The sequence below is a fragment of the Mobula birostris genome, chromosome 7, assembly GCF_030028105.1.
Source record: "Mobula birostris isolate sMobBir1 chromosome 7, sMobBir1.hap1, whole genome shotgun sequence".
In the NCBI taxonomy this organism is placed as follows: Eukaryota; Metazoa; Chordata; class Chondrichthyes; order Myliobatiformes; family Myliobatidae; genus Mobula; species Mobula birostris.
In genome coordinates this window covers 77,396,764-77,413,493 of record NC_092376.1, presented here as the reverse complement: position 1 = coordinate 77,413,493, position 16,730 = coordinate 77,396,764, and the positions used below count along the sequence as shown (strand labels likewise).

Here is a 16,730-nt window from a genome sequence, read left to right as displayed (position 1 = left end):
ATTAATGAAGAAAAACAGGTAAATGCAAAGGGTTCACAAACTTTTTCTTGCAGCTGTACATTAGGTCTTGTAATATGCAGGAGGCCATAGATAAATCAAAGTGGAAGTGGATGGCAAATGCAAAATGCCAGATAATAGGAGGCATAGGGTTTCTCCCAGGCACCAAGTGCAAGTCCTCTGAAAGCAGTCACCCATTCGACATTTTATGGGAAGAGACCACTTTGTGAACATTGAATACTATAAAGTTATGTAGAAGCATACAGCATGAACATAGGCTCTTGGGCCCAACTTGTCCATGCTTATCAAAATTCCCATCTGAGCTAATTTGACCTACATCCCTCTAATGCTTTCATATCCACATCTGGCCCCCTTTTAAATGTTAGTATACCTGCCTCAATAACTCAATTCCCTATCCTTCAAACATTTATCCATGTGCTCTTTAAATACCTCAATTATGTAGCCTCCACAACCCTCCAGAGTACAGAATTCAGCCTCTGTGAGACAAATAGGGACTTGCCACAGATGTGAAAGTTGATAGGCTTATTGGCAACTATAAATTGCCCTGAGAGAAATGATAGATCTGTAAGGAATGGTTTGAAAGATGGAAATTCCTTTTCAATTAGTGTAAGTGGGTGTTGATGGTTGGTGCCAACTTGGTGATCAGAAGGTCCTGTTTCTATGCTGTATAACTCTCCGCAAAAATAACCACAGCCTCTATCAATTTTGACAGGGCTTGAGCATTAACCTAGTCAATAGATTATGCCATGTAATTTTACTTTGTAGTTAAGTATGATGATCAGATGTAGCTGTTACAGGAATTTCAATGGGATATTTGAAAGCATAGGAAAATGATCTTGCACTGTGTGATATTTTAATCTACAGATGAGATGAATAAAGCCCTACTCAGAAATTGCAATTTTAAAAATAAAAACAAGTAGTTGAGCGGTGAACTATTTAACCTGTAGTCTATCTTCCCTGCATTCCAAAGGAATTGCTCCCCTCATTTTCCATTTTCCCAGCCACACATCTTACTGCACTTTCCCATGCAACCTCAGAAGATCTACATGTCCTTTAAACTCTTTCCTTCCTACCAGCTGAAACAATGATTCATTTACACCTTTTCTAAGCTAATTTACCAGAACTAAGAGTGAAGTGTTGCATTTTGGGAAGACAAAGCAGGGTAGGACTTCCTTAGTCAACAGTAGGACCTGGGGGTGTTGTAGAACAGAGGATCTAGGAGGCCAAGCACTTGGTCGTGTGAAAGTGGCTTTGCAGACAGACAGGGTTCTGAAGAAGATTTTTAGCATGCTGGCCTTCATCAGTCAGGGCATTGAGTATAATGGCTGCAGTGTTATTTTGGAGTTATACAGGACATTGGTGAGGCCACATTTGGAATATCGCATTGGTCATCCTTGTATAGAAAAGATGCCATTAAGTAGGAAAGAGTGCAGAGCAGATTTATTAGGATGCTGCCTGGATTTGAGGCCTTTTGGTCTGGGGCAGATCAGCCATGTTTATATCGAATAATGGAGGCTTGAGAGGCCGAGTAGCCACCGCTGTCCCTATTACATTCTTGTTCTAATGGGAGAAGCCCATGCAGCCGGAGAGAGAGTATGTAAGCTGCACCCAGTCAACACTGAAGTGACGATTGGATTTCAGATGCTGGAACTGTGGGACAGCAGCACTACAAGCTGTGCCTCTAAGCTCCCAACATTCACCCTCTGTATGACCCCTTCCATTGAATTAGCACTGTGCGGTTTATTAGCCAGGCTATAGTATGCAGCCGTGTGTAGTTGTATTCCAGCTGTTAGCTTTGAAGACAAAATTAAAGTGAGGGTATGGAAAGGGAGATTTTGATACGGGGAGAAGCTTGGATATCCGGAAATTCGGGATTATTGAATACATTGCAGAATTTAACTCAGTGGTCCTTTAAATTTAAAAGTTAAAAAAAGATGCAATTTTAGGATTAAAGATTTTACGAACAATATGCAACAAATCCCAAAATAAAGCTGCAAAAATATGAAAAAATAAATCATAAATGGAAGCTATATATACTAACAGTAAAAGTTTGTAAGCATAGGTCACAGCTGGTGGCATCAAAATCTAATAAAATAACTGCCATTCTTCTAAACTACAAGAGCGACCATTACTAATTCACTAATGCGCTTGGAAATATTTTATCACCACACGTTGGGAACTCATGTTGATAATTCTCTGTTCTGATAATTGACGTCTGGGTTGGCCAATGGCATTGTCGATGGACGCGCACGCGCGGTTTTTAACTGGGAAGAGAAACTTGCAGCGAAGTACGATTACAATGCAGGAGACGAAGCGTTTGGAGTCGTATCAAACGGTGTGCATTTTAATTGTTTTCGTTACATGGGCATTTTGATCTGTGCTCTTACGATGTAGGTTTTAAAGGGGGAGGGTTAGAGTGAGTATTATATGCTGCAATAACAAGGTCGCTGAGGTCTCAGGGTTGGTCTTTGTACTTGTCACAAACAGGAGAAAATCTGCAGATGCTGGAAATCCAAGCAATACCGGCATTTTGTGTGTGTTTCTTTGTAGCTGTGTTCGCCGCAACAAAAGCCACACAAACTGATGGCTCCCAAACGACATGGTTGGTGATGGAGCGTTTGAATTCAGTCACTGATCTTACGACTTCGGTATCCCAGCTCCTCATTCAAGTAGATTCATATTACAATGCTGTCGATTGGGTGATGTAGCAGACATCCCACACTGCAAAAACTCATTTTAGGGAAGGTAGCACCACCAACCCCGCACCCTGCAACCCCCCTCCCCCGTCGACCTCCAAGGGTGTATGTATACAGGACATTTGATTATGAAAGAACACTCCGGTGCTCCCGATGTGGCCTTCTATATATTGGTAAGACCTGACGCAGGCTGGGAGACTGTTTCGCTGAACACCTACTCTCTGTCCGCAAGAAAAAGCAGGATCTCCCAGTGGCCACACATTTTAATTCCACATCCCATTCCCATTCTGACATGTCTATCCACGGCCTCCTCTACTGTCAAAATGAAGCCACACTCAGGTTGGAGGAACAACACCTCATATTCTGTCTGAGTAGCCTCCAACCTGATGGCATGAACATTAAAGCAACACACATCAAAGTTGCTGGTGAACGCAGTAGGCCAGGCAGCATCTCTAGGAAGAGGTGCAGTCGACGTTTCAGGCCGAGACCCTTCGTTAGGACTAACTGAAGGAAGAGTTAGTAAGAGATTTGAAAGTAGGAGGATCTCTTACTAACTCTTCCTTCAGTTAGTCCTGACGAAGGGTCTCGGCCTGAAACATCGACTGCACCTCTTCCTAGAGATGCTGCCTGGCCTGCTGCGTTCATCAGCATTTTGTGTGTGTGTTACAACAATTTATTTGATTATTCACACACATATATATATATATATACACAAATGTTTATGTGTGTGTGTATATATATATTCCTTGTTGAGTATTTTGTTGACAGTCTCAATGCTAATAGCTAAATACTAATGCAAATAGCTTTTCTATTTCTTTTACAAACTTCCCTTGTACTGCGATGTGGCTTGCTTGGCAGATTTGAGCATTTTGCTGGAAGTCTCAACCTCATAGCAGTCTGTCAATGAATTTGTTAATTTTGCAAGACATCAGATTCACAAGTGTTTGGTGAGACAGCTGACTTCTGAATTCTGTCTTAGTATGACACATTATATTATATTACATTATATTATCATGAAGTCATTGTTTTATTCTATTACAACTTTAAACAAGTCTACAGGGCCTCATCACGTAGGACATCAATAGAGTAGCTCCTTAGCAGCTAGCCATCTAGTTTAAATAACGTTAGCTATGCTAGTGAATGAATGACACCTGTTAAACTCACCTCAATATGTCTTTTACAGTCATTTAATGTGGTAGGTGAAAGAGAAACCTGTGCCATCTTGTTAGCTGCAGCTTCTCCCAACAGTTCACAGCACATGTCCTTGGCAGCAGGCAGAATCGATTCTTCACCTACAGTGAAAAGCTTATTAGCCTTAGCAATACGGCTAGCCACCAAGTACGATGCTCTCAGAGCAGCAGCATTTGTGGAGGTGGTGGCTGTCAGCACTTGCTTCTGTCCCGCTTGCTCACATTTTTTCCGCTCAAAAAACTCAACAGGTTTGTCTTTAAGTGCAGGGTGCTTGGACTCTTGGTGCTGAAGCGGTTTGAGGGTTTCATTGCCTCATTAGACAGCTTGTCTCCACATATCACACACAAGAGGCTTGGGGTGTGCGAGTCACCGGTTGCAATAAAGCCATGTATGACTCATATTTTCTGTTGAAGGAAGCTTTTTTTAATTTGCAGTCCCGGCCTCAGCTGTCTCTGCATTATCATCATCGTTAGGCCTTTTATGTCCCCTACCATCTCTTCCAAAGAAACTCTCAAGCGATGTTTGTTTTTTACCCATCAAGTAGTTGTAGGTTAATGACTGACTGATGCATGTGTTCAATTTCAACACTGGGCGTGACAGGGAACGAGGAAAGGTGCAGCTGACTCATATAGTTTCATATCACCAAATCATATTGTTTCCTCGCGGCCCGGTAGCACATGCTTTGCGGCCCGGTGGTTGGGGACCACCGGCAATGTCATGGGCAATAGAAAAGTCACTGTTGCAAACAGTGCAGCGAGCAACACTGTCATTATTTTTGACCCCTATTAGGCAGGGGTCTACTTTGTGTATTCTGGGGTGAAGTACGTTTCATATTTTCTTTTTTTGGAACACTCTGCCATGGCACTGCAGGACACTAAACTGAACTGATGGACAATGGAAGAGAGAGAGAGAGAGAGAGGTCGACTGTAAAGCCCACCCACAGAGAAAACTGATAGGTCTACTTAGCACAAAGAGAGACCAATCAGAATGCTCTCTCTGTCACTCTCTTGCTATGCCTCTCTCTCTCTCTCTCCCTCTCTCTCTCCCTCCCTCCCTCCCTCTCCCTCTCTCCCCCACCCCTCCCCCTCTCCCTCCCTCCCGCTTGCTCGCTCTCAAAAAAAATCGATTTTGGGATATTGTATATAATTTGCAGGCGTCAGGGAGACTCCCTGAACTTCCGGGAGAGGTGGGTTGTCTGATGTAGGCCAGGCCAGAGACCATTACTTTCTAGTGGATATAGTGGTTCAGGAAACGGGTATCATTTTAATTGACGTTGTAGTCAATAAAATGATTCAGGATACAGGTTGAATAAAACTGCTGGTGACCTGTATCATGGATTCTATAATCAATTCTAATGCCTTTTCCCGTTATCTCACTAAACCACAGAATGGTACTGCCGTGAGAAGAAGCTGTAACAGTTCTGTGTAAAAGCATTCCAGCTTAACCTGTGTCCTCACTCTTTCTCTCTCAATGGCCCTGCCAATTCATTTCTTGTCTAGCATCTCTTAGGGACAATGCAATTGAATCTGCATCCTAAATATTTGCCCTGAATGTCTCTTTTAACATTTTTTTGTCAGTCATGGTCAAATTCTCTTCTTGACACCTCTTTCAATGAAAACATTATTAATATTAATGACTATTAAACTACTCTTAGTACAGATTTTTCTGCCAGAGAATTACCTCATTGGCATATATTGAACCAGAAGATTGGACTGAACCATTTGATGCATGATAATAAATTATTTCAACCTGTAATGGCTGCTAGGTGGAAAATATTAAAACATTAAAAACAGGTGATCAATACTGAGAGGAAATTAAATCAAAACTACCAAATAGTGGTGCAGCTATAAAGAAACCTGAAAAGGGACAGCTAATAATGAGGTCCTTCAGTATTACTAAGTAGAAAAATTTGAGGTTGGAAATTTATGTTGGGGAAAAAAACAATGTTTTATGAAGACCATTTCCTTAAAATCCTTCAATTTCACGTCAGTTTTGCAATGCTATTTTTAATGCAAAAGCAGTAATCTGAATCATTTTAGGACTGCAAGTTGTGAACAGATTACACTTTAGTTTTCTTGCTTTGTTCTCAGATATTTTATTGTGTTATTGGAAATAACAATTTTCTGTTTTGAATTTTCAGGTTAAATTGAAAATACCATTTGGGGAAAAGAATCTAGATGCAATCTACACAATTCCAAATGTTCCTCTCACATATGGAGTGATCCTTACTCATGGTGCAGGTGGAGACATGAACTTTCATCAACTGGTGTCCATGACAGAATTTCTTGCATCTAATGGGATACTGTGCCTTAGGTTCACCTGCAAAGGCCTCAACTTAGACTATAGAATTAGAGCTTACAGAGCAGTCATGGTGAGATTGATAATGTATGTTATTGTTTAAAATCATATTCTCGACACATTTAGGTTTCAGTGCTTTTCCCTTCTCATTAATTTAGTACTTGCTACTTTACTGGCACTGACCCTCTGTATTTGGTCCATACCTCTTTAAACTTTTTCTGTCGTGCCTTTTAACATTGGCTTCCTCTGGCAGTATGTTCCATATACTTACTACTCTCTGTGTAGAAAAGTCTCCCCTCAAGTCTCTTAAATCTTTCTCCTCTGTCCTTAAATCCAACTATGCTCTGTCCGCCAGAGAAAGCAGGATCTCCCAGTGGCCACACATTTTAATTCCACGTCCCATTCCCATTCTGACATGTCTATCCACAACCTCCTCTACTGTAAACATGAAGCCACACTCAGGTTGGAGGAACAACACCTTGTATTCCATCTGGGTAGCCTCCAACCTGATGGCATGAACATTGACTTCTCAAACTTCCGCTAATGCCCCACCTGCCCCTCGTACCCTATCCGTTATTTATTTATATACACACATTCTTTCTCTCTCTCTCCTTTTTCTCCCTCTGTCCCTCTGACTATACCCCTTGCCCATCCTCTGGGTTTTTTCCCCCCTACCCCTTTTCCTTCTCCCTGGGCCTCCTGTCCCATGATCCTCTCATATCCCCTTTTGCCAATCACCTGTCCAGCTCTTGGCTCCATCCCTCCCCCTCCTGTCTTCTCCTATCATTTCGGATCTCCCCCTCCCCCTCCCACTTTCAAATCCCTTACTAGCTCTTCTTTTAGTTAGTCCTGACGAAGGGTCTCGGCCTGAAACATCGACTGTACCTCTTCCTAGAGATGCTGCCTGGCCTGCTGCATTCACCAGCAACTTTGATGTGTGGTTCTCCTCTAGTTCTAGACTCCCTTTCTTGGAAAAAAGACTGTGACTATCCACCATATTGGTGGATCAATGATAAATGTCTCTCTCTGTCTCTCTTCAAACAGTTAATAGGGGCACTCCTGGATCCCCTCACATAATAAATAGTAATAACACCATAAATAGTTAAATAGTAATATGTAAATTATGCCAGGAAATAAGTCCAGGACCAGCCTATTGGCTCAGGGTGTCTGACCCTCCAAGGGAGAAGTTGTAAAGTTTGAGCTATGACGCAATTCTCTGGCAAACTCCCATCTGGGGTTAACTCAACCTCGTGGGTTAAAACTTCTTTGTCTGCTTTCTTAACAGACCCCTGCAGGGTAGCGGCATCCTCTGCCACTGGGTATGCCCTTACCTCATCAGGAACACAACTTTTAAATTCATCACACAAAACAAGCCCTTCTGAGCTGTAAAAATCATCAGGGTCCGACACTAAACCTCTTTGCTGCAACCTCTCCCTTTTAAACTGTCTCTGCTTTTCTGCCTCTCTAGCCTCATGGACCCTCTGTTTTTCTGCCTCTCTGGCCTCTCTCTCTCGAGCTGTTTTAATTTCAGTTCATGCTCCCTTCTTAATATTTTCAACAGAAGCTGAAGCTCATCTTCAGTAGGTTCACCTTCCACGAACACCTCTAACGCCTCCTCATCAAATGTTCCCTTATCTATATAATATTCAACTATCTTCCTTTGAACTTCTACCTTACTCACACCCTTCTTTACCTCAATTCTCAATTCTTTAGCAATGTCCCGCAACTCATACTTTTTAGCAAACTTCAAAGTCACCAAGTCTGGTGATTTCAGAAAGTCTCTAACATCCATTTTTGCTGTTTTTCCACACAACCAAATCAACAGTCCAAATTCAAAAGGGATTTTCCCCAATCAATTTCAAACCAGCCTCCTGACCAATTTGTTCATATTGTGGACGCAGGCCCCAGTTTATGTCACGTACCCCGTGACGGGAATAAAGAAACCAGCAGAAATAGAAAACACTTTGGAGTCCAGTATTACTATAAACTAATAATATTTATTAGTAACTACACAATACAGTTATATAAATGTATATAAATCAAACAGGTTAGCAATGATTATATATAAGTAAGTAAATCATTAAGTATGGAAATAGATATATGAAAAACCAAGCTTCTTTCAGTCTAGGGGTAAAAAGATACAGTCTTACGATGTTGAGTAAAGTTCAGTTCGTGGTATTTAGTTGAATAGTGATGGGGAGAGAGGGAGAGAGAGAGTGAGAGAGAGTGAGTGAGTTGAGTCCTCAGGTGAGTTGATGCCGTTGATCTTCTCGTCGTCCTCCGAAATCCTTTACAAGTCACCGACTGTGACTTTAACCAGGGGGACCGGTTTCCCTGTGGTGGAGCTATCACCCCGGCAAGGGTGGACACATAGACAACTCCCCACCAGTCAACCCCTTCTCCTACGTTGGAATAGCAATTTGGATCAATCCGCCTGATTGATCCTCCAAAACCCACTTTTCCTCCGGGCACAATAATGCTCATTCAGTGTCCAGATCATGTGTCTGAGGTCTATATCATCTGACCTCCTATTTATCTCACCAGGCTGAGTATCACCTGTCATTCAAAGAGTCCCTCCTTCCTTTGTCTGTAAAGAAGAGCACAAGCAGGCAACAAGTCCTTGGAAGTAACGTCAACAATGTCCTGTTGGTCACCATAGCAACCTTCGAGCTGTCGCCAACTCCAAGCTCAGTAAAAATCCAAAGTTACTTCCCATGCCTTAAAGTGACAGTCCAACCGTTAATCTTTGTCTCTCTCTCTCTCTCTCTCTCATTTCCAAAAGCAACATATCGGTGGTAAATTACTCTGTCTGTCTCTCCTTTCCAAACAAACCATCAATGATAAATGTCTCTCTCTGTCTCTCTTCAAACAGTTAATAGAGGCACTCCTGGATCCCCTCACATAATAAATAGTAATAACACCATAAATAGTTATATGTAAATTATGCCAGGAAATAAGTCCAGGACCAGCCTATTGGCTCAGGGTGTCTGACCTTCCAAGGGAGGAGTTGTAAAGTTTGATGGCCACAGGCAGGAATAACTTCCTATGATGCTCAGTGTTGCATCTCGGTGGAATGAGTCTATGGCTGAATGTACTCCTGTGCACAACCAGTACATTATGTAGTGGATGGGAGACATTGTCCAAGATGGCATGCAACTTAGACAGCATCCTCTTTTCAGACACCACCGTCAGAGAGTCCAGTTCCATCCCCACAACATCACTGGCCTTACAAATGAGTTTGTTGATTCTGTTGGTGTCTGCTACCCTCAGCCTGCTGCCCCAGCACACAACAGCAAACATGATAGCACTGGCCACCACAGACTCATAGAACATCCTCAGCATCGTCCAGCAGATGTTAAAGGACCTCGGTCTCCTCAGGAAATAGAGATGGCTCTGACCCTTCTTGTAGACAGCCTCAGTGTTCTTTGACCAGTCCAGTTTATTGTCAATTCATATCCCCAGGTATTTGTAATCCTCCACCATGTCCACCCTGACCCCCTCGATGGAAACAGGGGTCACTGGTACCTTAGCTCTCCTCAGGTCTACCACCAGCTCCTTAGTCTTTTTCACATTAAGCTGCAGATAATTCTGCTCACACCATGTGATGAAGTTTCCTACCGTAGCCCTGTACTCAGCCTTATCTCCCTTGCTGATGTATCCAACTATGGCAGAGTCATCAGAAAACTTCTGAAGATGACAAGACTCTGTACAGTAGTTGAAGTTCGGGATGTAAATGGTGAAGAGAAAGGGAGACAAGACAGTCCCCTGTGGAGCCCCAGTACTGCTGATCACTCTGTCGGACACACAGTGTTGCAAGCACATGTACTGTGGTCTGCCAGTCAGGTAATCAAGAATCCATGACACCAGGAAAGCATCCACCTGCATCGCTGTCAGCTTCTCCCCCAGCAGAGCAGGGCGGATGGTGTTGAATGCACTGGAGAAGTCAAAAAACATGACCCTCACAGTGCTCGCTGGCTTGTCCAGGTGGGCGTAGACATGGTTCAGGAGGTAGACAATGGCATCCTCAACTCCTAGTCGGAGCTGGTAGACGAACTGGAGGGGATCTAAGTGTGGCCTGATCATAGGCCGGAGCAGGATGGTAAGGTGGATGATAACAGTCTTTTCTCCAGGAGAGTGCAAAACTAGAGGGCTTAGGTTTAGAATGAGGTGAAAGTTTTAAAAGGGATCCGAGGGGCAGTTTTTTCAGTAGAGGATTTTGAGTATCTGGAAGAAGCTGCCAAAGGAAGTGGCTGAGGAAGGTACAGTAGTATCATTTAAGAAGCACTGGATATGTTTATGCAGGAGTGGGACTTAGAGGGATATAGACCAATTGCAGGACATTGGGGCTTACTGAGTGGGCACCTGGTTGGTGTGGACTCAGGTGAAAGAGCCTGTATCCATGCTGTGTTTCTCTATGACTCTCTAACTTTCCCACCTCCAATGTCAAGCTCACTGGCCTGTAGCTCCCAGTCCTGTCCTTGAATAAAGATATAACATTAACAATCCTACTTTTCCAGTACCTCGTATGTGGTTAAATATGATGCAAATATATCTTCCAGGGACCCTGTGATTTCTTTTCTAGCTTCCCACAATGTTCTAGGAAACACTTGATCAGGCCCAGGGATTCATCCACCTAAACCTACCTTAAGACCTCTAGTAACACACATCAAAGTTGCTGGTGAACGCAGCAGGCCAGGCAGCATCTCTAGGAAGAGGTACAGTCGACGTTTCAGGCCGAGACCCTTCGTGAGGACTTCGTCTTGGTCCTGACGAAGGGTCTCGGCCTGAAACGTCGACTCTACCTCTTCCTAGAGATGCTGCCTGGCCTGCTGCGTTCACCAGCAACTTTGATGTGTGTTGCTTGAATTTCCAGCATCTGCAGAATTCCTGTTGTTTAAGACCTCTAGTATCTCTTCTGTTGTAATGTTCCAGTACAAGCTGTTTACTTCCCTTAATCCCTTAGCTTACATGACTTCGGCATGGTCAAAGCAGATGAGAAATATTTATTTAACACCTTGTTTGGTATTGAATAAGATAGACTAATCAGAATTGTAGATAAAATATTTCATAAATTAATTGGTTAGAGTAATATAAAGCAGAGTAAAACTGCATAAATAGGTCAGTATTATGGTTTGATGACTATTCAAAAAGAATGTAATGCTATTTTTATTTGATTTATTGTCATCTCCATGTACCCTGCCTAACTTAGATTGGAAGTTTAAATGAAGAATTTTAAAAATTTCTACACTTCCAATAGCAGCTTGGAACTTTGGCATTAATATATTGCAGGAATATGTAAAGTCGTCAAAGGAATATAAAGTGCAAAGCTGGTTTCTTGGGGGTAAGTAAAATTTTTGCCTGTAATCCCAATACATATAATTTATTAGGAAAGGTTGCTTTTTTCAAAACACTTAATCAGAATTGTGGATGCTTAAGAAATTTTTCTTATGTAGGTCGCTCCATGGGATGTAGAGTCGCTGCCCGTATTGTTAAAGAGTATAATGACTCCCCAGATGAAGAGTTTGTGCAAGGTCTCTTTTGTTTGTCTTTTCCACTACACCCTCCAAAGCAGCAGAGTAAACTTCGAACAGAGGACCTGCTTCTTGTGCGCCACCCAATCCTTCTCATTTCTGGATCAGCAGATGGAATGTGTGAGAAAGTGAGTCAAAGTGAAATAATGATTTAATAGATATGCTGAGGGATAGCCTTGGAACAGCTTTGCATTAACTTGTAATGTTCAAAAAATGCTTTTAAAATATACTATCACCGTACAAGTTAATAGACATAAGTTGATAGTTTTGATGAATAGTAAAGTTTGATGTAGTCCTCTTTTCCATCTACACAATCAATTGATACAATAGCATTGGATTGCAATATGTAATAATGAGAATTTACACAGGCAAATTAACTTTGGCTGCTATCTCTGTCATTCTCACTAATATGCAGTGCTTCATTATGAGATGCTGCAAATTTCATTTTTAGCCATAATCAAAACACAGGAGCTTTTAATTGAATTGAATTGACTTTATTTCTTACATCCTTCACATACATGAGAAGTAAAAAATCTTTACGTTAAGTCTCCATCTAAATGTGCAATCATAGTAATTTATAATAAATGGAACAGTCAATATAATATAGAATACACTCAAATCAGCATGAATTCATCAGTCTGATGGCCTGGTGGAAGAAGCTGTCCCAGAGCCTGTTGGTCCTGGCTTTTATGCTGCAGTACCGTTTCCCGGAAGATAGCAGCTGGAATAGATTGTGTTTGGGATGGTTTGGTCCCCAATGATCTTATGGGCCCTTTTTACACACCTGTCCTTGTAAACGTCCTGAATCATGAGAAGTTCACACGTACAGATGCGCTGGGCTGTCCGCACCACCCTCTGCAGAGTCCTGCGATTGAGGGAAGTACAGTTCTCATGCCAGGCAGTGATGCAGCCAGTCAGGATGCTCTCAATTGTGCCCCTGTAGAAAGTTCTTAGAATTTGGGGGCTCATACCAAACTTCCTCAACCGCCTGAGGTGAAAGAGGCGCTGTTGTGCCTTTTTCACCACACAGCTGGTGTGTACAGACCACGTGAGGTCCTCAGTGATGTTGGTGCCGAGGAACTTGAAGCTATTTACTCTCTCAACCCCAGATCCATTGATGTCAGTAGGGGTTATCCCATCTCCATTCCTCCTGTAATCCACAAACAGCTCCTTTGTTTTTGCGACATTGAGGAGAGGTTGTTTTCTTGACACCACTGTGTCAGGGAGATGACTTCTTCCCTGTAGGCCACCTTGTTATTGTTTGAGATAAGGCCAATCAATGTAGTTTCTTTGGCAAATTTAATTAGCAGATTGGTGCTGTGGGTGGCGACACAGTCATTGGTGTACAGGGAGTAAAGGAGGGGACTCAGTACGCAGCCCTGAGGGGCTCCTGTATTGAGAGTCAGAGGGTTGGGGGTGAGAGAGCCCAGTCTTACAACCTGCTGGTGATCTGACAGGAAGTCCAGGATCCAGCTGCGCAAGGCAGGGTCAAGGCCAAGGTCTCTGAGCTTCTTGTCGAGCCTGGATGGAACTATGGTGTTGAATGCTGAACTGTAGTCTAAGAACAGCATTCTCACATAAGCATCCTTCTTCTCCAGATGTGTAAGGACGATATGTAGAGTAGTGGCTATTGTATCATCTGTCGATTGGTTGTGTCAGTAGGTGAATTGTAGGGGGTCCAGTTTGGGTGGTGGCAAACTGCAGATGTAATCCTTGACAAGCCTCTCAAAGCATTTGCGTATTATTGAGGTGAGTGCGACTGGACAGCAGTCATTCAGGCATGATACCTTAGTCTTTTGGTACAGGGACAATGGTGGATAATTTGAAGCAGGAGGGCACTCTACACTGGATTAAAAATGTCAGTAAACACACCTGCCAGTTGTGCTGCGCACATCCTGAGTACTCACTCTGGGATGCCGTCCAGTTCCGCAGCTTTGCGACTGTCCACTCGTTGGAAATGTCTGCGTACCTCAGCCTCAGAGATGACCAGGTTGCAGGTTGTAGCGGTGGCTTTCCTTGGAGGCTCAGAGTTAGCGACATCGAACCGAGCATAAAAGCAATTGAGCTCATCTGGGAGAGAGGCCGCAATGTTGGCAGCACCACAATGTTTGGCTTTTAAGTCTGCGATGGTATGCAGCCCTTGCCACAAGACACATGTGCTATTCGTTGTGAATCGTGACTCAATCTTAATGGCTTTGTGCAGATCATAGCTGCATTTCTTGAGCTCTGGTTGATCTCCAGCGATGTAAACTCGATATCGCACTGTAACTGCTGCTCACATGGAACTATTGATCCAGGGTTTCTGGTTCAGGAAGACCCTGACTGACTTCTGAGGGACAACATTGTCGATGCACTTCCAGCTGAAGCACGTGACTCCATCGGTGAACTTGGAGACATCCTCATCATGGAAGACATTCCAGTCGACGTCATCGAAGCAGTCCTGCAGCATGGAGGCCAATTGATCGGACCAACAGTGGATGGTTTTAACTATGGCCGCCTCTTGTTTCAGCTTCTGCTTGTACATCGGCAGAAGCAGGATCAAAGAGTGATCTGATTTTCCAAAAGCTGGGCGAAGGTAAGCGTTGAGGAAGGGAGGGTAGCAGTGGTCAAGTGTGTTATCTCCACAGGTGCTCACCTGGATGTGCTGACAAAACTTTGGAGAGACTTTCGTCAGGGATGCTCGATTAAAGTCACCAGCGATGATGAAGGCAGCCTCTGGGTGTGCAGTCTCCAGTGTGTTGATGGTCTCGTACAGTTCTTTGAGAGCCAGGAACGTTGCTGATAACTATTAGAATGTAGAATAGTACAGTTCCAGAACAGGCTCTTTGGCCCACAATGTTGTGTCAAACTAATTAAATTAATGCCCAACTTAGCTAATCACTTTTGCCTGCACAATGTCTACATCCTTCCATTTCCTGCACATTTCTGTGCTTATCTGCGTCTTGAGCACTTCTATTGTGGTCGCTTCCTCCATTGCTCCCTCTGATAGTGTACTCACCACTCTGTGTTTAAAAAAAAAACTTTTCCTGCACATCTCTTTTGAACTTACCTCCTCTCACCTTAAACGCATGCCCTCTGGTATTAGACATTTTAACCCCAGGCAAAAAGATACTCTATCTGTGCCTCTCTTAATCTAAAAAACTTTTATCAGACCTCCTTTCAGCCTCTGTTGCTCCAGAGAAAACAGCCCAAGTTTGTCCACACTCCCTCTATTGCCCACATATGCTCACTAATCCAGGCAACATCCTGGTAAACATATCTTGCACCCTCTCCAAACCCTCAACATCCTTCGTATAATGGGGTGACCAAAACTGAATGCCATTCACGTGGCCTAACTAGGGTTGCATAAAGCTGCAACTTAACTTCCCAATTCTTGAGCTTAGTTCCTTGACAAATAAATGCAAGCATACCTATCAACATGTGTAGCCACTTTTAGGGAGCTATGGACTTGAATGTCAAGATCCTCTGTTAAGGGTCCTGGCATTATCAGTGTACTCTTCATTTACATTTGATCTCCCATTAGTGCCACACTTCATATTTGGCCAGGTTAAACTCCATGTGCCATTTCTTCGCCCATATATGCAACTGATCAAAATTCTGCTGTACCCTTTGTTATTCTTTTACACTATCAACAATGCCACCAATCTTCATATCATCAGCAAATTTGCTAACTCATCCAGCTATGTTTTCATCCAGATCATTTATATATATCACAAACAGCAGAGGCCCACGTACAGATCTCTGCAGAACACCACTGGTCACAGATCTCCAGCCAGAGTAAGTCCCATTGACCTCTACCCTTGGTCTTCAATTGCTAAAATCCATGTAGACAACATCTACAACTCTATCTTCATCAATCACCGTCATCATCTCAAAAAAAACTCTATTAAGTTGCTAAGACATGACTTGCCCACACAAAGCCATGCTGATTGACCCTAATTAGGCCGTAGTTTTCAAAATGCTTGTAAATCTGATCCCCAAGAATCCTCTCCAGTAACTTCCCAACTACTGATGTGAGACTCACTGGTGTATCATTTTAGGATTAGTCATATTTCATTTTTTGAATAATAAAAGAACATCAGCTATTCTCCAGTCCTTTGAGACCCCTTCTGAAAATATTTAACTAAGCCATTAAAATGGTTTGGTGACTGTTTTGAAAAACACAATGATCTATTGTTTGATTTATTGTTATATCCATAAGTTACACTGAGATCCGTACTTAATCATCTTAAACCAATTTGAACATGCAGGATATACTGGAATGCATATTGAAAAAGATTCCACTGGTTGCCAGAGTACATTGGGTAGAAGGAGCTAGCCATGGAATGGAAGTTAGAGGACGAGCAGCTGAAGACATCATGGCTGAGATAAACAGTGAGGTCCTTTTATGGATTAGGAAAATCATTGAAGAAAAATCAAGTGGTTCTGAGTATTTATAGGTGAAACTTAGATTATAATATAGTTATGGTTTTAATCAACTTATGAGAAACCCAATCCAAAATATTGGACAGGTTTTATTTTACCTTAATGTTCATTGTTACTGGAGGGAAATGGGGCTTCTAATGTGTCAACACAAACTTAATTTTGTTCTAGTTTATACCTCAGTGCAATTGTAAATAAATGAAAAATTCCAACTTTACCTGTCAAATATTCATTCATAGTGTTTGAACTCAACATGCCATTAAAGAATTAAAATGTCTGTGATGTTAAACAGAATCTTACATTTTTTTTATTGTTAGAAACTAATCTGGACATATGTCAGGTGGCATAAAATGAAAGACCTGGTAGGTTAACTCTGTTTTGCCCTTCATAGGTGCTGCCTGTGTTGCTCAAAATGTTCAAAGTTCACAGCATTTTGCTTTCTCAATGTCAAATCAGCTGCTACAGTTGGAAAAAAAGATCAAATGACAGAAGGAATATATAATTCATATTAAAATACTTTTCCGTAGCTTAATTCCAAATATAAATTCAGATGTGATTATAGAAACATAGAAAA

General features: G+C 42.4%; 1 protein-coding gene across 1 annotated transcript; it reads left to right on the top strand.

The window, feature by feature from the left end:
* Positions 1-2,293: 2,293 nt before the first annotated feature.
* Positions 2,294-16,395, top strand: tex30 (testis expressed 30). Its single transcript, XM_072264365.1, has 5 exons — positions 2,294-2,353; positions 6,046-6,276; positions 11,493-11,544; positions 11,657-11,862; positions 15,985-16,395. Exons 1-5 carry the CDS (start codon positions 2,318-2,320, stop codon positions 16,171-16,173), a joined length of 714 nt encoding a protein of 237 aa, XP_072120466.1. The 5' UTR covers positions 2,294-2,317; the 3' UTR covers positions 16,174-16,395.
* Positions 16,396-16,730: the final 335 nt, after the last annotated feature.

Bases quoted from the DNA above. Each gene is read 5' to 3' on its own strand.
- tex30 (XM_072264365.1), top strand. From the start codon at position 2,318: ATGCAGGAGACGAAGCGTTTGGAGTCGTATCAAACG. The intron at 2,354-6,045 runs GTGTGCATTTTA...TTGAATTTTCAG, and splicing joins GTTTGGAGTCGTATCAAACG to GTTAAATTGAAAATACCATT. The intron at 11,863-15,984 runs GTGAGTCAAAGT...TTGAACATGCAG, and splicing joins CAGATGGAATGTGTGAGAAA to GATATACTGGAATGCATATT.